This window comes from Henningerozyma blattae, chromosome 3 (genome assembly GCF_000315915.1).
Source record: "Henningerozyma blattae CBS 6284 chromosome 3, complete genome".
Lineage (NCBI taxonomy): Eukaryota > Fungi > Ascomycota > Saccharomycetes > Saccharomycetales > Saccharomycetaceae > Henningerozyma > Henningerozyma blattae.
Window position 1 is genome coordinate 1,356,478 of NC_020187.1, and position 25,825 is coordinate 1,382,302.

The 25,825-nt window shown below is 30.6% G+C and overlaps 12 protein-coding genes across 12 annotated transcripts; 5 read left to right on the plus strand and 7 right to left on the minus strand.

Moving 5' to 3' along the window:
- Positions 1 to 523: 523 nt before the first annotated feature.
- Positions 524 to 1,171, minus strand: NOP15 (rRNA-binding ribosome biosynthesis protein NOP15; the record flags this gene model as incomplete). Its single annotated transcript, XM_004179829.1, has 1 exon — positions 524 to 1,171. One exon carries the CDS (start codon positions 1,169 to 1,171, stop codon positions 524 to 526), a length of 648 nt encoding a protein of 215 aa, XP_004179877.1.
- Positions 1,172 to 1,631: 460 nt separating this feature from the next.
- On the minus strand, positions 1,632 to 5,303 carry TBLA0C05610 (uncharacterized protein; the record flags this gene model as incomplete). Its single annotated transcript, XM_004179830.1, has 1 exon — positions 1,632 to 5,303. The coding sequence occupies one exon, from the start codon at positions 5,301 to 5,303 to the stop codon at positions 1,632 to 1,634; it is 3,672 nt and encodes a 1,223-aa protein (XP_004179878.1).
- A 963-nt stretch (positions 5,304 to 6,266) lies between these two features.
- Positions 6,267 to 7,178, minus strand: VAM3 (SNAP receptor VAM3; the record flags this gene model as incomplete). The annotated part of the gene is made up of 1 exon (XM_004179831.1): positions 6,267 to 7,178. The coding sequence occupies one exon, from the start codon at positions 7,176 to 7,178 to the stop codon at positions 6,267 to 6,269; it is 912 nt and encodes a 303-aa protein (XP_004179879.1).
- A 396-nt stretch (positions 7,179 to 7,574) lies between these two features.
- Positions 7,575 to 9,803, plus strand: AVT4 (Avt4p; the record flags this gene model as incomplete). Its single annotated transcript, XM_004179832.1, has 1 exon — positions 7,575 to 9,803. One exon carries the CDS (start codon positions 7,575 to 7,577, stop codon positions 9,801 to 9,803), a length of 2,229 nt encoding a protein of 742 aa, XP_004179880.1.
- A 641-nt stretch (positions 9,804 to 10,444) lies between these two features.
- TBLA0C05640 (uncharacterized protein) lies at positions 10,445 to 11,686 on the plus strand (the record flags this gene model as incomplete). The annotated part of the gene is made up of 1 exon (XM_004179833.1): positions 10,445 to 11,686. One exon carries the CDS (start codon positions 10,445 to 10,447, stop codon positions 11,684 to 11,686), a length of 1,242 nt encoding a protein of 413 aa, XP_004179881.1.
- A 137-nt stretch (positions 11,687 to 11,823) lies between these two features.
- Positions 11,824 to 12,651, minus strand: TBLA0C05650 (autophagy-related protein 27; the record flags this gene model as incomplete). Its single annotated transcript, XM_004179834.1, has 1 exon — positions 11,824 to 12,651. One exon carries the CDS (start codon positions 12,649 to 12,651, stop codon positions 11,824 to 11,826), a length of 828 nt encoding a protein of 275 aa, XP_004179882.1.
- A 1,552-nt stretch (positions 12,652 to 14,203) lies between these two features.
- On the plus strand, positions 14,204 to 14,758 carry RPL17A (60S ribosomal protein uL22; the record flags this gene model as incomplete). The annotated part of the gene is made up of 1 exon (XM_004179835.1): positions 14,204 to 14,758. One exon carries the CDS (start codon positions 14,204 to 14,206, stop codon positions 14,756 to 14,758), a length of 555 nt encoding a protein of 184 aa, XP_004179883.1.
- A 300-nt stretch (positions 14,759 to 15,058) lies between these two features.
- Positions 15,059 to 16,942, minus strand: COY1 (CCAAT displacement transcription factor COY1; the record flags this gene model as incomplete). Its single annotated transcript, XM_004179836.1, has 1 exon — positions 15,059 to 16,942. One exon carries the CDS (start codon positions 16,940 to 16,942, stop codon positions 15,059 to 15,061), a length of 1,884 nt encoding a protein of 627 aa, XP_004179884.1.
- A 1,152-nt stretch (positions 16,943 to 18,094) lies between these two features.
- Positions 18,095 to 18,919, plus strand: TBLA0C05680 (uncharacterized protein; the record flags this gene model as incomplete). The annotated part of the gene is made up of 1 exon (XM_004179837.1): positions 18,095 to 18,919. One exon carries the CDS (start codon positions 18,095 to 18,097, stop codon positions 18,917 to 18,919), a length of 825 nt encoding a protein of 274 aa, XP_004179885.1.
- A 541-nt stretch (positions 18,920 to 19,460) lies between these two features.
- RFA3 (Rfa3p) lies at positions 19,461 to 19,820 on the minus strand (the record flags this gene model as incomplete). Its single annotated transcript, XM_004179838.1, has 1 exon — positions 19,461 to 19,820. The coding sequence occupies one exon, from the start codon at positions 19,818 to 19,820 to the stop codon at positions 19,461 to 19,463; it is 360 nt and encodes a 119-aa protein (XP_004179886.1).
- Positions 19,821 to 21,115: 1,295 nt separating this feature from the next.
- On the plus strand, positions 21,116 to 22,795 carry TBLA0C05700 (allantoate permease family MFS transporter; the record flags this gene model as incomplete). The annotated part of the gene is made up of 1 exon (XM_004179839.1): positions 21,116 to 22,795. The coding sequence occupies one exon, from the start codon at positions 21,116 to 21,118 to the stop codon at positions 22,793 to 22,795; it is 1,680 nt and encodes a 559-aa protein (XP_004179887.1).
- A 562-nt stretch (positions 22,796 to 23,357) lies between these two features.
- Positions 23,358 to 24,620, minus strand: ARG1 (argininosuccinate synthase; the record flags this gene model as incomplete). Its single annotated transcript, XM_004179840.1, has 1 exon — positions 23,358 to 24,620. The coding sequence occupies one exon, from the start codon at positions 24,618 to 24,620 to the stop codon at positions 23,358 to 23,360; it is 1,263 nt and encodes a 420-aa protein (XP_004179888.1).
- Positions 24,621 to 25,825: the final 1,205 nt, after the last annotated feature.

The window sequence follows — 25,825 nt, forward strand, 5'->3', positions numbered from 1 at the left end:
GTCTATGTACAATAACAAAATAATTATTATTTCACGTAAATTTAACAAAGTTTTCCCATTGTTATTCACCAAACGGCAATTTGTTTTATTTACACTTTCTGGGAAACGGATCGGGAAATTTGTTCCATACAAAATAAATAATCATCCAGATGACTTTAAATCTAATAAATGAAATATTATTGAGTATATTGTGTATTTGTTATATACTAATAAATACTCGGCTAGATAGATATCTCAGCATTTAAACGATTGTATATCTTTTTGTTTAATTATTTATTCATAGCTTCCTATATATTCAAATGTGGTAAAAAGAATAATATGAATTTATCTGTAGAGAAAAGATATGCTACGTTACGATAATATATAATGATAAATTAGTTTACAAACTTTTAATTTGTTATATAATATAAAAAGAATAATTATTGAATAATTGGATAATTGCTTACTTTTAATGGATTTCTTAGTATACATTTTATGGTTTTTACTTTTGGCGTGATGATAATGGTTTGATATTAACAGTTATTCACCACTTAAAAGTAATACCTGCTTCAGTTAATTTATTAACTCTTTTTTCGTGATTGGCCTTAGCCTTCTCTTTTAATTCTTTAGAAGATTTTTTAACTGGAGTCTCAGCAAAAACTCTCTTTTTGTATCTGTATAATTTTTCAATTTTGGAGCCCTTTGCTAGGAGACGTACCTGTAGTAAGTGGCCCATCAATAAATAGTTGTTCATAGTCTCTTGAGCAATTTTAGCATCTTCCTTGTTGACAAACTCGACGAAACCATAATGTCTAGAGTTACCGGATTTCTTATTCCTTGCTAACCTAGATTCTATTAAATCACCAAATTGGGAGAAGTATTTGTTTAGTTCTCTTTCATGAAAACCTTGAGGTAGTCTACTAACATAGATGATATTAGAGTATTGGTCATTATCAGAATCCTTCTTTTTGGATTCTTTCTTTTTGTTTAATTTTTTGATTTGATGAGTAGATAATTTAGAAGTACTTCCATCTTCAGCTTCATCAGCAGATGATAACCCTTCAATTTCGTCTTCAGATTCGGACCCAGATGAATGAACTGATAGGTTATCTTCGACTGGTGCTTGTTCTTCAACAACTTCAGTCACTTTCTTTTCTGTTGATTTACTAGAGTTCTTGGTGCTTTTGGACATGCTTTTTATGATATATAAATATAATTATTTTGATGGTATAGTTTTATTATTTTAAAAAAAAAGAATACAGTTTATATGTAATACAAAGTTCCTTAATATAGAAGCTTTCTTTGAAATAATCTAATTGATTTCGAAATTGCGATGCCCTGCGATGAGCTGCGAAATTTTTCAAATTTTCCAAAAAAAAAAATCGAAAAAATAGTAATTTAATACGAAACAGTTAAAAAGTAACCGAATAAAAGATTGCTTTAATTTAATTAGTCGACAAGAAATAATTTATAAAAACTTAGTATGGTACTTATGTGTGAGATTAATATTTATTATCCTTATATATATATATATATATGTACGTATATACTATGCATGTTTAGTTTACAATGAGTTATAAAGTAATATGAAGGGTATTTAGAGAAAGTATTGGATTACTGAAAGTTCCAATAAGCTAAGCCCAGGTATCCCACTATTTCGGAGTTAGAGGCTTCCATGAATCCATACCAAGATGTTCAATTCCCGCTTTTTTGGCAGGAACTGCAGGTGGCACTTTGTGAGGTTTGTCTTTAGGAGCTGCAGGCGTAGTAGTTGATGTCTCATTTTCATGGGTTTCTCTCTCGGGAGTTGATGTAGCTGACTCAGCACGCTTTGAGTGAGATGGTGGAGGTGGAGGTGGTAGATTTCCTCTGCCAGTTTGTTTTGGAGTTACAGGATCGATTTTTTCCTTTTCAAAACCTTCTGGTTTAGGTTTTACAGGTGGAGGAGTAACACTCTTATTTTTTGGTTTTAAAGGTTCTATTTTAGAAGGAGTAACTCCGCTAGTAAGACTTGGTGGAGATTTCAATCTAGAAGGTGGAGGTGATGGAGTGGTCTTAGAGACAGATGCTCTGCTATTATCACTTGAGTTTTTCGGTTGTAGAATAGTATCAGAAAATCCTGGTGGTAAAGGCTTCCTAGCCTTTGGAGGAGCAGGAGCATTATGAACATCTTTCATAGTCAAGGCATCATCATCATCATTTAGTGTCTTCTTCACTGTATTGGAATCGTTTACAGAAGCAAAAGATGAGAATGATGATAGCGATGAGGATTTAGAGAGATCAGCATTCTGTAGAATAGAAGTAGATGCGCCTCTGCTTGTTGGCTGAGGTGGAGATGAAATAGCAGCTCCATTTCTAGAAGCTGGTGGAGGTGGGGGTGGTAATCTATGTCTATTATTCGTCTCTACAACAGATGGGCTATTTTTTCTTGCTTTTAAAGGTATATTAGAGAGAGAGTTGCTTGATGGGGAAGAGAAAGCAGAAGAGAGGTCTGATGAACTATTTTCTTGATGTGGCTTAATAGTTGATGGGCTATCTAGATCTAATAAAGTAACGCCTGTAGGAGGGGACAAGGATTCACGTCTACGTCTTTCGATATCTATGAGATTACCCACTTGTACATCTGGTAAGTCTGGGTGAGCTTCTTTGTAATCTTTGTAAAGCTTTTTCTGAAGATCCAATTTTACCGCCTCATTAATGTTCATAACTTGAGCTCTATAGGCAGCATACACTGGTCTATGATCACTAATTAGTAAATGTGCATCTGAGTAAGCTAATGGGTGTAAATTAGAACCTCGGTAAACAATTCTATCTGTCCAGGAAGGTGTTCTAGCTTTTTCAGAAGTATCGTATATATCTGTTCCTAAATCATACTTATATGTAGGGCGGAACTTCAATGAAGGTTCTTTAAAGCCTTTGAAAACAACGCCGGCATTTATTTCTTGTGTTAGTTGATCATACTTCAATAATCTGTCGATATATCCCTCACGTTGGGCAGCTAACTCACGTCTAACCTCTTCATTAGCTAAACTGATTCTATAGTTTAAATCACCTAACCAGAAAATTGAATCATGATGTGGAACTGTTTTAGATCTTGAAAATATAATAGATTTTATAATAGATTCGAAATCAGAACGGCGTTCTTCAACATTATTTGCACCTGCAGAAAAATGAGCGTTTACGAAGCAAAAAGATGTTCCGCCATAATCAAATCTAATTGCCACTGCACCTTTGTTACCAGTCATACCACCAAAGCCGGTTTTTTTTGAGGAACCTTCCACTTGCTTGATATATTTTGCCTTGTCTGCTTTCACAAAAAATAAGATCATCAAAGAGGACATTTGTTCAACTCTCAAAAGCATATATTTCTCACCGTATTGGCTCAAACATTCACTAACTAATTGTTGCCAAAAAGAACTTTTCGAATAATCAGCATTTAAAATAGAGCCAGCGGTCAATTCAATTACCTCCTGTAAACCTAAAACTACCATATCAGGTATAAATTTATCACCAATTGGAAATAACCATTTTGACAAATCAGCATTCCTCGATATACCATTTGCATTTAAAGTACCAACCAAAATATTTGCTGAGGAATAAGAAATAAACTTATCCTTCAATGTATCTAATTGAGCAGTAATGTATTCATTAACTGGATCGTACAATTGAACAGGCTTTTGATGTGGTAATCTGCCTAAAAGTGCATCGATGTTCTGTTGTTTACCTTTATCCATAAAATTATTAATATACATTCTGGACACAGATTTAGTGGCGTCTGATAATGCACCTGCAATAGACATCTTACCCTTTCTTGAGAATGAAGATTTCAAAGCATTTGTACCAGTATAAATTTGTGAAACTTGATCACCATGGTCAGCCCATAAGGTATTGTGTTGGCTAACAAAATTATCGTCATCTACATATGCATTGGGCTTAATAAGTTGGAAATCTTCCAAAAATAATTTAAACGCAGCTAATGAGATCGTTTGTTGTACTAAATTTGTTCTGTCTAAACAATCTAAACAATTTGTTCTAAAGATACCTTGCTGTTCTGAAATGATTTTTTTCTCCTTAACATCGTAAGAAAAATAACCATAATTTAATATTGCGTCCATGACTAATGGCAAAATTTTTTTAACACCAGAAAACCCTTCTTGTGAGGTCTCACGATGGAAATCAAATTCGGTTAGAAAGACATCAATGCCTAATTGAAATTTTTCAGATTGTTGCAAATGTTTCTTATATCGTTGAGATAACTCAATCTCTGAAGATTTAGTCGATAATAGATTAACAACATTAATGGTACCATATTTATCATTTAATTTTGTAAAATGTTTATCGAATACAGGTTGAGTAGCTTCGACCGATCTTGTGATTTGAACCTTAGGGTTCAATAATGAAGTATCTTGTTCCCAAAACACAGGGATACTACCTCTAATCTGTGTAAACGCATAACAATATTGAGAAGAAAACATAATAAATTCTGTTTCAACAAAATTAGCCACATTGGAATCATCATCAACACCACGGGCATTAAATCTAGTGCCTGCTCTCTTCCAACTTTGTTTTGAAATAATTGTTACAGCTATCTTTAATTGTCTAACATATGTTACAAAAGTTTCTGCAAACCCACGGATAATTGTTGTTAAAAAGCCTTCTTCATCTAAAATTTGTCTATCATTCTCATCTAATCTATTTCTATAAGTAACTACTTCTTGCATTAGAAAAGAATTCCACATATACTCTTCTTCGAAATTATCTGAACTTAAAGTATGATCACTGTAACCACGATTTTGTAAGGTTGAAGTCAAATCAAAATCAGAACTATAATAGAATGAACCGTTTGATAATAATTTTCTAATTTCAAAACATGGATGTCTAGGAAAAGTTTCATGGAAATCAGAACCAGGCATATTTCCGCCTGTTATACTTCCACCTGCAGAAGGATCTTCATTGATTGCAGGATACCCACTAGAATCAATCTCTACAAAATCCCATAATGAATCATTTAAACAGAAAAATTCAATACCTAGAATTTTATTAACTGTTTGTTTAGGTATTGGTTGTGCAACTTTTGATTTTGATGTAATTGTACCGATAAATATCAAACCATTTATCTCGACTAGACCGATGAATCCCTCGATTTTATAATTTGATAGTTTCTTATAGCCCTGATTAGCTAATTGTTTTTTCGGTGTTAATTCAATAGAGCATAAGGGTTTTGACTCTGACTTTTTAGAACTTACACATTTGATCACTAAAGCGTACGATTCTGATACAATGGCAATTTTTCTTTCTGGTTGTTTTGATAATAAAATTAGCATAGTTTATTTAATGAAAGAAAGGAGTTGGTATTATCTGAGAAATACGTTTATAAAAAAATGTGTGAATAACAAAATAATTAAATAGAATTGGACAGGGAAAAAATAATTGTTCTTTTGTAGTATATCTTTTTATTTTCAATTATATTCAAATTTAATAACTTTTAGGGAAAGTAAGATCAGTTAATTTGGTAGATCTCATAAATTAAGGAATGATATAACACGAAAATAAATCTAGTTAATTAGTCGATTCTTTATATATAGCGATCACTTATAAAAAGCTGACCTTTAATAGTACAATAGTGATATTACAATACTAAAGTATCCAATATTTTTATGTATAAATATTGATTGTTTTTTTTTCTTATTCTTGTTTTTGTTATTTCGATCTCTCTTATTTTCATTTTTTCAAATGTAGCAAAGTCAAACAAAGTAGTGCTATGCCCCTTTTCAAAAAATTCCCACTTCTTGTCACGTTGGGTTCGATTCTGGAAAGTGTCTTGTTTTGTGTTCAAATATATATAAAGCTAGGAATTTATAATTATTTATTAAATATAAAATATCACTATGTGTATGCATATATATATTCTGGATATTAATATTCTATAGTCAAGTAGACATACCTAGACATATATACTTGGCGATGATGACTGGGCAATTGGTATGCTCACAGAATGCATTTTTGAGTGTTCAGATTCGTGTGGGGTAGAGAGATACATGGTTCTTGTCGTTATGCTAAATCACACATATCAGTTCAATATTCGTTTCCATTAAGCTGAAATTTTGGCATTTTTTGTATTAATGTGATGATAGCAGATTTGGTAAATATTGTAAAAAATATAAAAAAAAATACTAGTAACTAAGATATAACAGCCTTTTCCTCAGACTATCTCTAGAACGTTAATAAAAATCATTAAGAGAGAAAACTAGTGAAATCAGAATAAATAGTGTTTACTGAGAGTATTATTATGCCAATAGTAGCATGAATAATATTACAAAAAACAGAATTATCAATACCCAAATGGAGCAACGCATTCTTGAACGTTGATGATTCTCTGCCTGTAGTAATTGTGTATTAGCAGCTTCTGCATTATCTCTCAATTGTCCAATGTTACCTTCGATGGTATCAATTTGCTCACCTTGTTGAGTTACTAGGCTTCCCAATTGTTTAAATATTGCATTAACTTCCCCTACATTATGATGTATTCTCGATATTTCTGCTGCTCGTTCTGTTTCTATAATTGTTTGATAATCTAATTCTTGTTGTAATATTGGATCAGCTTCAGTTTGCTGTAGTAATTGTCGTTGAGAGTCGCTCCTTATTAAAGGGGTTTCTTCATTTATATTCATCGATACATAACCATTGCCATCTGTTGTTGTAGTGGTGGATACAACTGTTTTCTTAATAGGTTTTTGGTTTTCTAATTGCTTTCTCAATTTTATTTGTAAATTTTTTATTTTAGTCCACTCAAGATTTAAGCTTTTCAAATCATTCTTCAATATTTTAAAATCATTTTTTAAATTGTTGAAATTTGCTAAATTTATTAAACGATTGATATTTAAATTGACGAAGTTTTCGATATCATTGGATTGTTTGAACAGATTATCAATCTCTAGTTCAGATTTAATACTTGCATTAGCATTGATATTTTTACCAATGTCTGTGGAAGCACTTGCAATATTGATTTTTCTTTTCAAATTATTTATATTATGAGCCAAAGTTTCTATATTCTCGGTGACTTCATTATAGCCCACTTTGAACTCATTGGTATGGTTATTGGAAGAGGAAAATGAATCATTAGTTTTAGAGTGATAATGACTTTCATCCTCGGAAGAAGTGGTATTTAAATTCACATGAGCTCCAATATCATACGACATATTGAAAATAAGCGAAAGTAGGGTACAGATATGATTAATGGAGTCAAATATATGGATTGGCTAAAAGGTTTTCTCGAGTGTCGTGAAAAGTTTGTTAGTGGTTGTTTTTTTGTTTGCAATTAAATATAAACTATCACATCTAATAATAGTAATAAAAATGTATAAATTAAATAATATTTCAGAGAGGAATGAAATCCGGACTGTTCCACCCACTATAAGAAGTAAAAGATCACGAAATTAAAAAAATGAAAAAAAATAAAAAAAAAGAAGACGATGATATAACTGTTAAAAAGATTGTGGGGTTACTTTGATATTTACTTATAAACTTTTTTGCATAATAATAATATTCAAAAAAATAAAATCAAACTTTATTTTTAAAGCAACGAATGATATACTATGGTTAATTCAAGAAATATACCTAATAGAAATAATGTCAGAAGTGGATATAGCACAGGCGATGTCACTGGTAGTCCCAAAAAGGGAATTAACATAAATAGAGCCACACAAAGTAATTCACAAAATATAAATATACGTGATATGCCCAGTAGTAACAGTCTCAAGATAAATAGAGGATTAAGCGGAAGTTTGAAAATTAAGCCTACAATGGGAATGCAAATAAGTAATTCCAAAGTACTTATAGATATTTCGTCACCAAACTTTCAAACACCAAATGATGCAGATCATGAAGAAATCATTAATTCATTGAGGACTAATTACATGAACGATTTTTTTAAGATTAACAAGGGTGTCAATAATGGTTGTTCGAAGCCAGATGATGAAGCTGTAATAGATGATGATTATAGAAGTATCGATGCTCAATCAGCTACTCTTAACAAAGAAATGTCAGTTGAAGAAACTTTTGATGCTGCTATTGGTAGTGTTGGTGGTGATATTACAAGAGAAATATATAAATTGGCAGCAGGGAATGGTAGAAGTGATAGTATTAGTTCCCATATAAAATTCGGTAATAATACTAATAACAATAATAATACTAATAGTAATGTTAGTATTCATAGTGGCAATGATGTAAATAGTTTAAAACATAAAAAATCATTGGTTTTAGAAGATATACGACTGTCAGATGAACGGTCAAGAAGAAAAAGTGTTGCAGGTGGCTTGCAAGTTCCTGGTGGTTTTCGTAGAGAGTACATTGTGAATAAGAGAAGAAATTATGATTCTATAAGAGGTAATTCATCTTCAAATCTGAATTCTTATAATAACGCCGTTGAACGAAGAAATGAAGAAGAATCAGAGACTATTCCCTTTTTGACTCGTAATTTCATGGAATTTTTATATATATATGGACATTTTGCGGGTGAGTCATTCGAAGATGATTTTATTGAGCCTGAAGAAGGATCACTTGAACAAGAAGGGAATATTGAAGATTTAGAGACAGGTCAACTATTAATACCAATCCGTAATGAACAAATTCTTAATAGGGCCAAAGGCAAAACCTCAACGAAAAAAGCCTTTTTTTTATTATTAAAATCTTTTATTGGTACTGGTATATTATTTTTACCTAACGCATTTTCCAAAGGTGGTTTAATTTTTTCTAATGTTTTAATCATTATATTTGGATTCTATTCATATTATTGTTATATGTTATTAATCAAATGTAAACGATATTCGCAAGTTTCATCATTTGGTGAAATGGGGAATAAATTATATGGGCCATTAATGCAGAAAATCATTTTATTTTCTATTATGATTTCACAAATTGGATTTTCATGTGCATATATTATCTTTACAAGTACAAATTTGAATTATTTTTTCCAACAATATCCATTAACAGAAAAATTAGATTTCAATTTCTTTTTAATCTTTCAATTAATCTTATTTATCCCATTATCATTTGTAAGAAATATCAGTAAACTAAGTGTACCTTCTTTGGTAGCTAATTTAATGATCATAATTGGATTAATGATAGTCATTTATTATTGTGTCAAACAATTTACCGTTGATATGGGGTTTCATATGGCAAACGGAGTGGAAATATTTTTTAACAGGCAAGATTGGAGCATATTTGTCGGTACTGCAATCTTTGCATTTGAAGGGATTGGGTTATTAATTCCTATCGAAGAATCCATGGCAAAACCTGAAGAATTTGGGAAAGTTCTTGGAGGTGTCATCGGGTGTGTCACTAGTTTGTTTATTTTAATCGGTAGTATGGGTTACGTCACATATGGTGAAGATATCAATACAGTAATATTAATCAATCTACCTAACGATAAGGTGACAGTTCAAAGTATCCAATTGCTATATTCAATAGCAATCATGTTATCAATTCCATTACAAATATTTCCTGCCATAAAAATTATTGAAAATTTTATTATCAATTATGGTGTTAGTGGTGGGGATTATCGTCGTAGTGGTAAATATAATGTGTATTATAAATGGTTAAAAAATTGTCTGCGAAGTATTATAATTGTAATAATCATTTTGATCTCGAAAGAATTTATTAATCAATTGGATAAATTTGTATCGATCATTGGAAGTGTTGCATGTATCCCATTGGTATATATATATCCGTCACTATTACATTTACGTTGTGGTGGTAATAAATTTCGTAACTGGGTTATGATACTTCTTGGTTTGGCAGTAATGGTCTTTACCACCATGTTTTAATAAACTATTAATTTGTAGATCTGCATCAAATTTATTTTATGTATATTTTTATATTCTTTGCATATATTTTTCATTTAGATTTTTCTTTGAATATAACAAAAATAATAGAATAGCTATATATTTTACAAAGTAGTTATATAGATAGCTGGATAGATAGATAGATAGATAGATAGATAGATATATGGAGGTGTGTATTTCAATAAATATAGAAGAATTGTTACAGGATAGAAATAACAGATAAGAACCAGAATTACGACCAAATATTAAATAAAAAATTAGAATATTTAATACTAATTTATTGAATTGAAAACGAAGTATACAAAATTTAAACAAATATTTTAATCAATTAATTCTCATGAGATTTGTCTTTTTCATATCATCTTTTCTTGATTCTTTTTACTTTTTTCAATTTGTCCGAAAATGCATCACGTGATATAAACATTTATAGGTCACGTGTATGGATAGCGCCCATTTCTGGGGAAATTCCATCTGAAATTTTGGTAATACGCTAGATTATTGATCTACGTATATAAATAAAATAAAATTATTCAAATAATCAACAGATAAAAATAGTAAAGAAATTAAAGCGATACGTTTCTAAAAATAATCTACCAATTACCTTACCTTCCGCCCCCATCCTTATGGTATCTAAATCCAAACTGAAACCTGCACATAAGAAGTCTCAACGTTGGACACATAGCCTTAAACATAGACTGAGGCCGTTTATCAAAGGTTCTGGTAAAGTCAAATTACAATTGGCAATCATCTTCTCCTCTTTCGTCTTCATTGTATATCTATTAAATCTTTTCTTTGGGTATTCATCTTCCACAAACTATGCAAATTACCCAAAATCACATGGCATATACTTGAATGAGATTGCATCCTCAACACCCTTGATTTACCCTTACATAGAACACACAGCAGTCCTGAAGGAATTGGGTCTTAATGGTCTTTTCATCTTCAGGCAGTATTCAGATGATAAACAAGGATTTGCCATTAAGGCAGATGATAAACCGCTTACATCAGATGAAATAAAAAAGACCACTGACCAAGTCCTCTTGGTGAAAAGATCATTCTTAGATCATGGTAAGCTTGTTTACCATAGAGATGGGCCCAGGTTTGTAATTTTAACCATCATTGATTTTGAGAAATATAACGCCGAAACGCTTGTGAAAATAGTTCAAAATAGAGTTGATTATGCTCAAAGACATGGTTATGGGGTACATATCCGTTGGCTACAAGAATTTATTCCTCTTATGGAATTCCAAAATCCAGAATCTGATCGTGAATATATTAAACCAATGGCTATCAGAGCAACAATGCATGCTTTCCCTAACGCAGATTATATCTTCTTCATGGAACAAGAATCTTTGATCATGGAAATGGGGTTTTCTTTAGAGAAACATATCTTTGATGAAAAACTATTGGACGTAGCAATTCAAAAAAGATTGCCAATCACACCAGGTTCACATATTCTGACCCATTCAAACACAGCACCACAAGCTATAAGTTTAATGTTCCCTAGAAGTCAAGAGAGTGGTGTCATGACAAATTGTATGTTAATAAGAAACGATGATTTTTCCAAATCCTTTATTGAATATTTAGATGATCCTTTAATTAGAGATTATAATTGGGATAAATTTAGTTCATCTATATCACATGCATTCCAATGGCACCCTATTTTCTTGAGCAAATCTGCTATCGTAATGCCTAAATTGTTCGCAAGTGTCTATAACCCTTCCAAGGATGTTAATAAGCCATTAGATGGTGACATTTATTCCTACTCTGCAGGAGATTTCGTAGTCTCTTTTACAGGCTGTCAACAGAGATCATCTTGTGTCGAAGACATCAATACTTTCTATTCCATGGTTCAGCGGGCTTGAACTTAACCTATCTTGCATTATATACTGGTCTTTTTAACCAAAAAAAAAACTTTATCGATTTATTTATCATATATAAATGCCACCCAATAATATATAAATTAGGGGAATGCAGTATTATCTCCAGACTCTTTCGACAATCATACAGCACTATAACCTTCCCGTATGGATCCATTTATTGATCCACGACCAATTACTTTATTAATCACTTCATTAACAAAACCTGGTAATGACCTTACTAAATCTGATAATCTAGTGACAAATTCATCACGAAATTCTTCAAAGGAGCCCGATTCTCGTGTCTTTAAATAAGATGTAATTGCCACAAATGTTAAACTAAATAATACCGCATAGATCAATAGCCAAATAAACCAGCCAAATAATGATGTTCCTTTAGTTTCTTGAGGAGTATTCACATCATTACCTCCGTTGTCTACATTCAAACACCCTGAAGGACCTTTAATCTGTAAATCAATTAAATCTTTATTCCAATTATATTGAGATATTTCATCGTTTTTCAAACTATTATCACATACATATTGTAATTGTACATCTAAATAACGTTTTCCCCATTTTACTAAACTTAAACTAACAGTTACACCATCGTTTTCATAACCTGTGACATCGAAATCAGTAGAATATGGGATATCAATTAATTTAGATATCATTTTTTCATTACTATTAGAAATTGTTTCAATCTCTTCAAATATACAAACCATATCATTTCCATTACAACTCTTAGATAATTGGGACTTATCTCCATTTTTGTTAGAATCACAAAGATTGAACCAAATAGATTGATGTGATAGTGTTGGTGGAGTCTCGATATCAATAACTGCACTCATTACTGCAGGGTTTTTACTTAAATTGTATTTTTTCAAAATCTCATCATTATCACAATTGATCCCATAGATCGGGGTAAATAGCAAAGTGGCGGCTAATAAACTAATTAACTTTATATTTTTCATTTTCGTAAATGTGATGTGATCGAATGAATAAATATAAAATTTTTAGATTTTTTTATATAACTAATTATATAAGCTATAAAATTGTTAAATGTATAAAATGAATTCCTTGTTTTATCGCAAAAATATTATCTTAAATTGATTAATTTTCAAATCCTCTATTACGGAAATATTCTCGGGGTACAATCACTCGAATTTTAAATTTTAAAAATAGTGTAGGGTTATCTTGGCAAAACGCTTAGGGCTGTCACTAAGAACAAGATGACACAATTTGTATTCAACTAGTAATAATGTTTTTGTTTGTAGACTTAAGTTAGCAAGAAGTGTTATTATAATTGACTATGACTTTGTTAATAATGGACTTATTAATTACCTTTTTCGTGAGCTAAGAGAAAATTAGTATTAAGAAAAAGGTTACAAATAGGATGCACACGCGGATATGATATTGTAGATTATATAATATAAGGATTAAGCTCAGTTTTTGAACTATTCTTTTTTTTAAAAAACAATAAACTTTTCATAATATGCCCATATTCTATTTAGGAAATTAAAACAGAGATTTAATTCCAAGTGCTTGTGTCAGGGAAAAAAATTCTTTAATGAATATTTAAGTATCTGTAATTCTTGTTAGAAGTGAACCCAAGTAAAAGACCAAGTTTAATTGCTGCATCGTGGTATGGTTTTGAAATAAAAAATTATTTAAAAATGTATCTCAAGCATTCGAATTGAATAAAAAATATTAAGTTTTGTCTTTTAGCTCTTTTGTATTCTTAACTAGAATAAAAATCAGAACTATATAAGAATATCGTTTGTTACACGATCTTAAACGTACAATACACCTAACGCTTATAGCTACTAATCAAGATCATCAATCATTATGTTATTACATCCTAGAATTCGCCTATCTAAAACATTATTCACAAGATATATAATTCACACCTTGCAAAAACATAAAGATGGTAGCTTTACTCAAGATATACCTTATTTTAGATATTTGCCAATATATATATCCAAAGAAACTTTCTTTATAAATAACTTTACAGATATTACGGCTAGATACACCTATTTAAGGGAATAATAATCGCCTCATAACCCGCATTGCTAGCAATCAAGCCAAGTTCTTCGTTTAAGTTGAAGATTTAAAATCACATGAGTTGGCTTACTACCAATGAGAAAATATCGTATTATAATTATCATTGCTATAATTATTCCCAACATTATTTCTATTATTTCTTGTGTTCCCTGTCCATCCTGACACCACTGGATTTTTTTCGTGGAAAATAAGTTGCGTGGCCTCGCAAAAATGAAATTTTGCCAACTTCTATTGGATTTCCGTACGAAATCTTGTAGGCGAAACAAAATCGATGGAATTTACCAAATATCGAAAAATGATGAATTTTTTGAAAAATCATACAGTAAAGTATTATAGTAGATTTGAATAAAATAACAGGCCCTAGTATTAGAATTTGGATATATTACGCTAGCGTTATTATTTTAACAGTTTTATCTTTCGAAATACTCTCATTTTATAAGACAGATAAAATCGTTCTTCAAAATGGCTAGATACGGTGCTACTTCCACTAACCCAGCTAAATCTGCTTCTGCTCGTGGTTCCTATTTGAGAGTTTCTTTCAAGAACACTAGAGAAACTGCTCAAGCCATTAGTGGTTGGGAATTAACCAAGGCTCAAAAATACTTGGAACAAGTCTTGGATCATCAAAGAGCCATTCCATTCAGAAGATTCAACTCTTCTATTGGTAGAACTGCTCAAGGTAAAGAATTCGGTGTTACCAAAGCTAGATGGCCAGCTAAGTCTGTTAAATTCGTTCAAGGTTTATTAGTCAATGCTGCTGCCAACGCTGAAGCCAAAGGTTTAGACTCTACTAAATTATACGTTTCTCACATCCAAGTCAACCAAGCTCCAAAACAAAGAAGAAGAACTTTCAGAGCTCACGGTAGAATCAACAAGTACGAATCTTCTCCATCTCACATCGAATTAGTTTTAACTGAAAGAGAAGAAACTATTGCCAAGGCTGAAGAAAAGAAGGTTGTTAGATACACATCTAGACAAAGAGGTAGAATTGCTGCTCAAAAGCGTATCTCTGCCTAAATAAATATTTTTAAATATTAATTAAATTTATCTATAAATAATATATTTTAATAAATATATTATTTTTATTACATTTATTCTTAATTTTATTTAAATTTGTTACATATAATATTATAAGTTCACTCCGAAAAAATAAAATAAATATAAGTTAACATTTAGCATTTTTTTTTTAGAATATGCTGTAATAGTTAAATTTATGATTAAGAGTTGGCCGAAATTATCTGTGTGATGATATTTATAAAGATATAAATGTATTAGAAATATTTAATATATATAAAAAAAAAAATTATAATTGATGATTTAAAGGTTTCCCTGATGAAGAACATGATTTCCAGCACCAAGAGCAGGAGAATTGTCACTGATCTTTAAATTATTAGTATTAACATTTGATAAGATTGAAGATGCATGGGCTTTTGATATTTTATTAAATCCCACAAATAATATGATTATAATAAAATGTAATGCAATGCAATAAATAATAAATAATTTTTTATTAATATCATTCTTTAATAGGAATCTATTGAAAAACTTATCAATTATGCTCAAATCTTTATTTCTATAATAGTCGTTACTTGATTTCCCCTTTCTATAAATATTAATTGGATCAGCTAATCCTGATGAACTATTATTTCTCAATATATTTGATTCAATATCATTATTAGTAGAAGAAGAAGGAATGGACGATTGTTGATCTTTTAATTTTTCTAATTCTATTTTATTCAATCTAAGTTGTTTTTCTAATTCCATATTTTTAGCACGGAATCTATCTCTTTGTTTCGTTATAATTGGTAAGATATTATTATTACTTAAAAGATTGGCATTATTCATATTGAATTCTCCTTCTTCAGGTATGCCTACGATAGATGACGTTGGTGAAAGTTTCCCCCCATTATTTCTTTTGGAATTACCAAGTGGACGGCTATTTAATTGTCTTGTCACACCAGACATCATACTTGCAGTATCATTAAATTTTTGATCAATATCTTCAATCTTATCAATATCCAATTCTAATTTTTGATTTAATTTTTCTAAGGATGAAATTTTTTCATTTAAAACATTAACTTGATTATTTAAATTTTTATTTTTCTCTTCTAAATCAACAGTTGAACCACGTAATTCAGCCAATTTTTTTTGTAATTGTTTATTAGTAGCTAGAAGTGTAGAATCTACTTTACTATCTTTAGAAGAAGAATTCTTATTTGCTGAATTGGTCCCTTCATTTGTATCATCATCATCATCATCATTTTCTACAGTACCAAATTCAATAGATTTCAATGCACTTAATTCATCTTTAATCTTATTATAATCTTGAAATTGATTTAATTTTCTTCTTATGGAATCCAATTCTGATTTGTAAGTGGTACTATTTAATTTGAGTTCATCAATTTCACGTTTCGAGGAGTCTTTTAAAGAAGTTAATTGCAATTGATTTGAATTCAAATCTTTAGTCAACTTAATATTTTCATTAGTTAAATTTTTGATTGTTTTTTCATTTGCATTTATAATATTATTATGTTCCAAATCCTCTTTCAATTTGGTAAGATCCTTGGTTAATAAATTATTTTTATTTTCCAGATCAGAAATCTTGCTAATGGAATTATTCAATTCTTCAGTCAATAGACTGATTTGAGGTGAATCTTGATTATCTTTGGCTTTATCGGATTGTAATTTATTCAAGATCTCCAATTTTTTATTCAGCGTTTCAATTTCATTTTTTAATTTAGTCGATTCTTCATTTTGCTTCTCTTTGATTTCATTCAATTGATTATTTAGGGATTCCTTATCTTTTAGTAAAACATTAATTTCATTTTGTAACTCTTGATCTTTAGAATTATCAACTTTTAGACTATTAATAGAATTTTTCAATAATGGCAAAGGATCTGGTACTTCGGAAACTTTGGAATAAATATCGAATAAAATGGATTCACTAAACTTGGATCTTTTCGTTAACGAATCAATTTCATTTTGATATTGTTTGATAATTTTATTGATTGATGTTAATTTCTCCTCTTCGGATTTTTTCTTAAAACTTTTGGTCTCTTTAGCTAATAGTTTCCTTGAATCAATTGATTCAGTTTCCTTGGATTTAATAGAAATAATGTTTTCGTCTAGATTCTTCTGTAGATCTGGAAGGTCAGCCTTCGACCAAAGATCGATCGCATGTGAGTAAATCGAAGTGTCCATTATTTTGTGAGAGAGATATTTAAAAAGAAATACGCGTACTTGTATGTGTGTGTGGATATAAATTGGTGATGCCTCTCGTATTTAATAAATTATTTTTTTTTTTTCAATTCTTCCTTCTCAATTATAACCTATTTTCGAATAATTCTTTCCCTCTTTATAAAAGATTTTAAAACTATTTAAATAGTGTATATCTTCAAAAATAGTCAATATAAATTCTCCTTCCGCAATGGTCTTATTTAGTTATTTACTTACTTTAACGATTATTCATTATTTACTAGTTAATATTATTATTATGATTATTACACTATTTTGTTCATCGCTTAACTGTGTTATCCCACCAAATGCATATATTCCTAAACAGGAAATTTCAATCATTCAAAACGAAACTACTTTCCAAGAACAAAAAAATATTTCAAGCCACGTGATATCATAGGTCATGTGATAATGCCCATCACGTGCCAAAATTTATTTCTGTTTGTCTTTTTTGCGTGTTCGATTTTCTGCTGCGCCGTTTTTTTTCCACAGGGAAGCCCCTGATAATTACCCAAAATAGAATCTGCATCCTAAATAGGGTTCATATCCCAATTAGGGGGTGTGGCCCAAAATGGCTGTGCTACCCGAATAAGTACCACCTCCCAGAAGGGGTATCTGCCACAAAAATCGGCACATCGCCCCAAGATAGGAATCCCACTTTCCAAAAACAGATACCGCCAAACCATTCGACACAAAGGGAAATTGTGAGCAGATCAGTACGGAAACGGGAAACACAAGTGGAAACTAATTAATTGCCAAATTCCTGAGGAGGTCGATTTTTATCTTTTTTTGGTTTTGCCCTGATAATGGCCGGGAGAGCTCGATAGAGGGGGCTAGTTAGTGGATGCTTTCTAAGATTACAGATAAAGATGCCAGATATTAATAAATAAATTTATGTATATATATTATTTAATTTAATGTAATTTTATTTGTAGGTATTTTCATATTTATACTTATTTATAAAACGTATATCAAAACATATGTAATACTGTAAATCATCAAATAAAAAAATATATAATTTATCTATGAAGATATAGTGGAAAATTTTGTATTCGATAACACAATAGAAAAAGAAAGAAATATAAACACTTTTAAGAATATCATACATATATATAAACAATGCGTATTGTATCAAGGATAATACTACTCTCACTCTCGTTGCTTTTTTCGATCGTTTCTGCAGATGTGGGTATTTTGGGTCCAGTTCAAGGTACTCTGTTCCAACCAGATGATAGTGGGATTGTAACGATTCCTATAGAATGGATAGATAATGGTGGGTATCCTCCTTTGGATAAATTTACTTATTACACTTTCACTTTAGAAACTGGTCCTAATAATGCTATTCAGCCAGTGAACACATTAGCCAAAAAGATTACTAGTGACCAACTAACTTCTAGAATGGACAACTTGGGTAATACTATTTACTCGTACACCGTCCAATTTTCCAAAAACGTTTATGGTAATGGTCAATTTTATATTCAAATTTATGCAGTGGTTGAAGGTGAAGGTAATACTATTCATTATACTCCAAGATTCTACTTGCAAGATATGGGCGGTATGAGATCTGCCACTTACACAGACACTGTGGAACCAGCGGCACAAACTGCCATTCAACAGGGTCAAACCATGGGGACTATCAACTCTGATTGGTTCACCATCCCTTACCCAGAACAAACAGGTATTTCAAGATTTGCTCCTATGCAAACCCCACCAGGCACCAAAGTGACTAAAACTGATTGGACTCTTAGATTTAGCACTTCTGCTGTCACATATTACAAGTCAATGAGACCTTCTTTAGATCAAATTACCACTCTTACCCCATCAAGAACTGATTCTGTTACATCTGCAGTGAATTTTGCGTCTCCAGCTGGTCATCCATCAGATAACGGTGGTTGGTATAATCCAAAACAAAGACAAACTCTTTCTGTAAGAAAAGTAAATTGATCATCAAAATGAGAAACTCAAATGAGAAACTCAAATCGAGAAACTCAAATCGAGAAACTCAAACTCAACTCAATCATTCAGGACACATGGCACATGCCTCAATTCATAATTTTATATACCCTTATTTATATATTGTAATATTCTTAATCATCTAATCGTAAATTGATAGTAATCCATGCCTAGTAGTATAAGCTGAATACTTCATATTGTTGGAGTGCATGTGATTTGGAAGTGAATTCCTTTTTTTTTCGGTAATATATATCTAGTTTGCCGCCCATTAAATGAAAATTGAATTCATTTATATATATATATATATATGTTTCAAAAAAAAAGGATTTTCTCTTCTCAGGGAAAGCAATAAACAATTATTAGATATCTAATGTACAATGATGAGTTTATATAATAAACTTAAAAAAATTATATAAATTAATAAAAGGTGATATCGGTAAAAGCAGTTTCTTTCAAACAATGTAATTCTGGAATATTCATTGTTTCCCCTAGCTTTCCTTCAATTTAAAGCTATTAGGCCATCACTATATGCTTAAAAGATTTCTGGGAATTTGCCATACAAATTTTGCAATGCAACAATACCTTCAACACTAATATCTTCATTTTCTTTTAAAACACATTCTAAGGCATCTAATACTAAGAACCCAGAATCACCATTATCACTTGATCTACAGACAAACTCATACCATTTGCCTATTTGGAATTTTTGATTCATTGTGGTTATACGAACATTATTGATAGTGATCATTTCAATCGCATTTAATTCTCCTACTGGAGATTCAAGTATTAAAGTGCTTTCATTAGGTTGTGATTTGATTTTACCAATAATTCTAAACACTGAAGGTTGGTTGTTGATTTGAGTTGCTGGAATACGTGGAGTTTCACTGGCCATTGTTTTGTTTGATATAGGTTAGTTGTCCTTTTGTTTAATAAAGTATCCAATCCTAATCTATATTTTTTTCTTATATGCTAATCAAACGCGTAAGGCGTGAAACGCGTCAAGTCATGTTGAACGGAAATATAATACTTCATACTCTCTTTTCTCTCTTTTTAAATAAAGTTTGATCTGAATCGTTGTACGAGTAATCGACGAAAGCTTAAAAGCATATAATTATTTGGGTTATCTCATTAATGCTAATCTAATAAGGGGAAAAAATACATAATTAACTACGCAAAACTGTTTTTTGCAGCTTGTTTAAATTTTATTCTATTGCAACCAATGAAATACGTATTTTTTTTTTGTATGGCAAATTTCACTTTAAAAGAGGGTGGAAATATTTTATGTCATACATATTATGAAAATTTTCTCGGCGTCACAAATTCTTGGGATGGAAAAATTGATTTCATGGTGAAAAAAAATTTTAAATTAGTATGGTAGAAAAAATAAGAGAAAAAAAAACTAGTTTATTTTTTGAAAGAAAACAGGATAACTTAAGCTACAAATGTGCTATACTCTTGAAAATAGCATCAATCAAATTTTGGGTGTCATATTATGTCTCTAACCAACTTTTGTGATAATTTGAAATGTCTTTTTATCACTATTAAAGATGACGTTATTATTTTAAAAAAAATATTTAAAACATTATTCATTTTCCCAGAGTCAAATACTTTACTAATTACTGGCCAAACTGATCAATCATCATTTATTTTCGTTTTTTAATTCGGCTCATATTCCACTTTTTTCAAACATTTAAACTGTTTTTTCCGGTTTCTCAATGGCTTTCGATACATTTTGCTGTCGTCGTCACACTTCATTCTTGCATATTAATTTAATCACGAATTTTGAATTCTCGTTCCCTATTTGCCTTAGGTGGGGCATGGAGATAATGGCGCAGGAATCGAAACTTCCAATAGATTCATGAATAACCAACAAATTAAAAATGAAAAGCAAAATACTCCGTTTATAAACCATAAGTTTATTTATTTAAAGGAAAATAAAATAATAAAATAATAAAATAATAAAATAATAAAATTAAATCGTCAAACAATAAAAAAGAAACAAAAAATTAAATAATAAAGCCTTTTGGTACTGTATTTTGAAGAAAAGATTTTTTTTTTTTTAGTTTATTGAAAAGCTTCATAATTTTTTTTTTCCCAATTATTTTATTAGTAAAAAATTAAAAGTTAATATACAAATATAGAAGATACAACTTATAAACTTATTATTTCAAAATATTCTAATTCACCATGCTCGATTTAAAAATTGAACCAGTGGAAAATATTTTATTTGTGAAAGAAGATAATAGTATAACACATAGAAATAATTCTGTAATAACAAAGAGAAGATCGTCGAGCATTGAAACAAATAACTATAACATAAATAATGATCAAATTAATTATGATAAAGAAGTGAACCACAATATTGTGACATTTGAAAACTTATCAAACAATGATAATGAACTAAATACTTACAAAAAAGAAAATTATGACGTTTATGAAAATGGTATTTTATCAACAGCCACGGATGATGATGGTATACCATCTGCAACACATCCAATGGAAAAGAAAATTTTAAGGAAAATGGATATGTATTTAATTCCTTTGATGTGTTTGTTATATTTCTTATCAAATCTAGATAAATCTAATATTGGTAATGCTGAAGTTGCAGGTCTTTCCGAATCATTGAATTTGAAAGGTACACAATATAATACTTGTGTTACTGTATTTTATGGTTCATATATTATCTTCGATCCAATTGGTACAAATCTTTTAAAAATCATTGGTCCCAAATATTTAATGACAATTTGCCTTTTATGTTTCGGAATTATTTCCCTGTGTACTGCATGGGCCAATAGTTTTGGCGGATTAGTTGCTTTAAGAGTATTATTAGGTTGTATGGAAGGGATTATTTATCCTGCTATTAATATGTATCTTTCAGTTTGTTACCGTAGAGAACAATATGCCAAGAGATTTGCTTACGTGTTTTCTGCAGCATGTTTATCATCTTCATTTGGTGGGCTGATATCTTATGGTTGTTCTAAAATTAAAGGTAGTAATTTAGAGGCCTGGCAATATATTTTTATTGTGGAAGGTGCCATTTCTATTGGTTGTACACCATTATATTTTTTTGGTATGGCTAAAGATTTAGAGAATAGTTGGTTCTTTAACAAGGAAGAAAAAGAATATGTTATGGAAAGATATAAGACCATGAATACTTTTAACCCAGAAGAAAAATTCGATTGGGAGCAAGTGTGGTTTGCAATTAAAGACATTAAGACATGGGTTAGTGCTGTTGCTTTATTTGGTATTGATTTAACTACTTTTGGTTTAACTGTTTTCTTACCAATTATTATTACTTCACTTGGGTTTACCAACGTTAGAGCTCAACTGATGACAGTTCCAGTTTATTTCCTAACAGCAATTGTTTTCTTTATATGTGCAAACTGGTCAGACCGTTTAAAACTAAGATCACCTTTTATTATTGTGTCCTGTTTAACTACAGTGATTGGTTTAGCCATTGTATTGGGTTCAACTGTTCATGGGGTCAGATATTTTGGTGTTTATATCCTATGTATGGGTATTTATGTCAATGCCGCCGTTAATTGTTTGTGGTTGAGCGGTAACGTTGGTAACTATTTCAAGAGAGCTACTGCATTAGGTATTAATTTATTCTTTGGTTCAGGTTCAGGTTTAGTATCAGGTCAAATTTTCTTAGCAAAGGAAAAACCTCGATATATTAAAGGTCTCTCAATTTGTTTGGCTTTCCAATGTCTATCCATTATTATGACTATAATTCAACTATTATTATACATGTGGGAAAACAAGAAGAAAGATGCAATTATTAAACGTTGTAATGAAACTGGTGAGCCAATCCCTTATGATGATAAAATGAGCGACGAAAATCCTCAGTTCAGATATATGTATTGATTATATTTTTCTTTCATCTTGATTTTTTCCTGCTAAAAACCATTTTTATATATTCCTTTTTTTCAAACATTTTTATTTCGAATAAGGTCCCCTTTTTTTCCCCAAATTCTACAATTATGATTTATTAATGAATATCTGCCTTTAAACTCTACTTTTCTATATTGATTTTCTCCAATTTTCAATTTTTTTATAATGTCAACTGTGTTTTTTTATCTTCTTAATACCTAATCCCATTATTTTAAATAATTTTATAGATCCATTCCTATCTTACGTAACTTTCCGTTTATGCTATAAAGTTTCCTGATTTAATCCCCTGTAGTAAACAAAAATTTATAAGGTCCCATATCTTCCAATTCTTTTCCAACAAAGATATTGAGTCTGGTAACCAAAACGTCATTAAAACGAAATATACAGTATCTTTTAAATTTATAAATAAATATCTATTTGAATTATTTAACTTAGTTATTTATAAATAATTAAATTAAAGCCGAATGAGATAGAGGTTGATTAGTTAAGAAATGACTAAAAAAATGCATGGAATTAAAAATATTTGAGAAACAGTTTACAAAGTTAATTTTTCACCTTTATCCTTTTTAGCTTGACCATATTTCTTAATTCTAATAGATTGAATAGCGATGAAACCAGTAGTATCAGTTGGCAAGAAACCAGTCAATTCATCCATAGAAGATTCGGTAGCGTCATATAAGTTTTCAGTTTCAGAGTATCTACCCAAGATGATAACATTACCTTTGTATAATCTTAATCTAACAGTACCGTTAACACTCTTTTGTGATGGTGGGATCATGGCTCTAACAAATTCACATTCTGGAGAGAAGTAAGAACCGTTATATAATAAGTTAGAGTAAGTAGTAGTAACAAATTGATCTCTCAAGTGACGAACTTCTTTGTCTAAGGTTAAACCTTCCAAATCAACGTGAGCTTTTCTCAAAATTGTTAATGGTGCTTGTTCATAACAACCTCTAGATTTTAAGTTGATGTAACGATTTTCAACAATATCGATTCTACCGACACCATTAGCTCTACCTAATGATGAAGCAGCTAAGAAAACGTCTAATGGTGAAGTAACAGAGACATCTTTACCAGTTTTGTTACATTTGTATGATAATTTAACTGGTAAACCCTTTTGGAAATCAATAGTTAAATCTTGTGGTTGATCTGGAGCATCCATTGGGTCGACAATCAATTTCCACATATCTTTAGGTGGAGTAGTGTTTGGGTCTTCCAAAATACCTGCTTCGTAAGAGATGTGAGCTTGGTTTTCATCTGTAGACCAAGGTTTAGCTTTAGTTTGAGTAACTGGGATACCCTTTAAGGCAGCGTAGTCCAATAAATCTTTTCTACCAGCGAATTTTTCAAAGAATTCTGGTAATCTCCATGGGGTAATACATTGGATATCTGGCTTCAAAGCGTAAAAAGCTAATTCAAATCTAATTTGATCGTTACCTTTACCAGTACAACCATGAGCGACAGCAAAACAACCTTCTTGTTCAGCAACATCGATTTGTGCTTTAGCAATAACTGGTCTGGCCAAAGAAGTACCTAATAAGTAAACATCTTCGTATACAGCGTTACATTGAACAGCTGGGAAAAGGATTTTTTCAACAAATTCTTCACGAACATCAACACAGACAAATTTTGTAGCACCAATTTTCAAAGCCTTAGCCTTGGCAGCTTCAAAATCTTCTTCTTGGCCAACGTTTGCCATGAATGCAACAACTTCATAACCTTGATCTAATAACCAAGCTAAAATAACAGAGGTATCTAAACCACCGGAGTAAGCCAAACAAACTTTACCTTGAGCCATTGTTGAAATTATAAATATATTAAATTGAAAGAGAGGAGAGACGAAATTTAGTAACTATTGGTTGACAGTAGTTGATATGATAGAAAATCTAAAAGATTAGTGATGGTTTTTTATTATACTATAAATTACAAGAAAGAAGAGCATAATTAAACTATTAATTGTTGATATCATATTAGCTTATATAGGTTTATTCATCCCACAAACCAACGTCTATTCTATATCACTTATGTTTTCATTTGCAATAGTGTTGTTCATGATAACCTTAAACTAGTAATACATTCTGTTAGTCCTGAAAAGTAATAAGATGGGTGGACCTTAACCTACTCATCCTTTAAAATAGAGTCATTATTAACTTGAAAGTTGTCATTGCAAGACTCATTGGTTTTTTTCAAGTGAAATTTCACTAAAGGATTTCCGCAAACGGGAATGGCAAAATTTGTCATCGATGAGATTCCGAGTGTGACTAATTTCTTAGTCCGTTTTTGGTACAAGAATTAATTAAATACTTTACCGTTTTGTATATTTGTGAGTAACAATCTGTCATAACTTTTGAGCACAAAAAGAGGTTCAATGGTTACCAGCAAACCTTACCAGTTGAAATAATACTGTTCAACCTAATACTATATTGAGAAATTGTTTTACATTGATAACAGTTATCTAGACATAAGAAGAATGAGCAAAAAAAAATGATATTCTGAAAAGCTACACAGGTTTTCCATGGGTTATGTTTGTATATAGATCATTAGCAAACTTGAAGCATGAAAGATTTTACTGGGGCATTACTTCCAAAAAGCAATGGTATATTCCTAATAAGTAATAAGATATTCTTAAACTTTTTAATGATACACAATTTATGGTTAAATTTTGTTTCTCGTAGTAACGGCTTTTGAAAAGTGGAAATAAACCTTAGAATCAAATTATGTAGATTGTTTATACTTGAGAACACACTTGTTATTATTTTACGGTTTTACCATTTGAATGGGGAAGCTTGAGATGACTTGTTGTAAGATAATGTTCTTGGAAATTTTGTATCTTAAATTGATATCCTTGAATGTCTAGTGGTATTGATCATAATTTTTTTATTTTCTTTTCTTTAGTAATTTAAAAAAATATCCATAAGCTAATTCACTATAAATGCAGGTTATTATTTTTTCTTTACTTCATTATTTCGATACAAATAAAATAATAACGTAAAGCCGTAGATG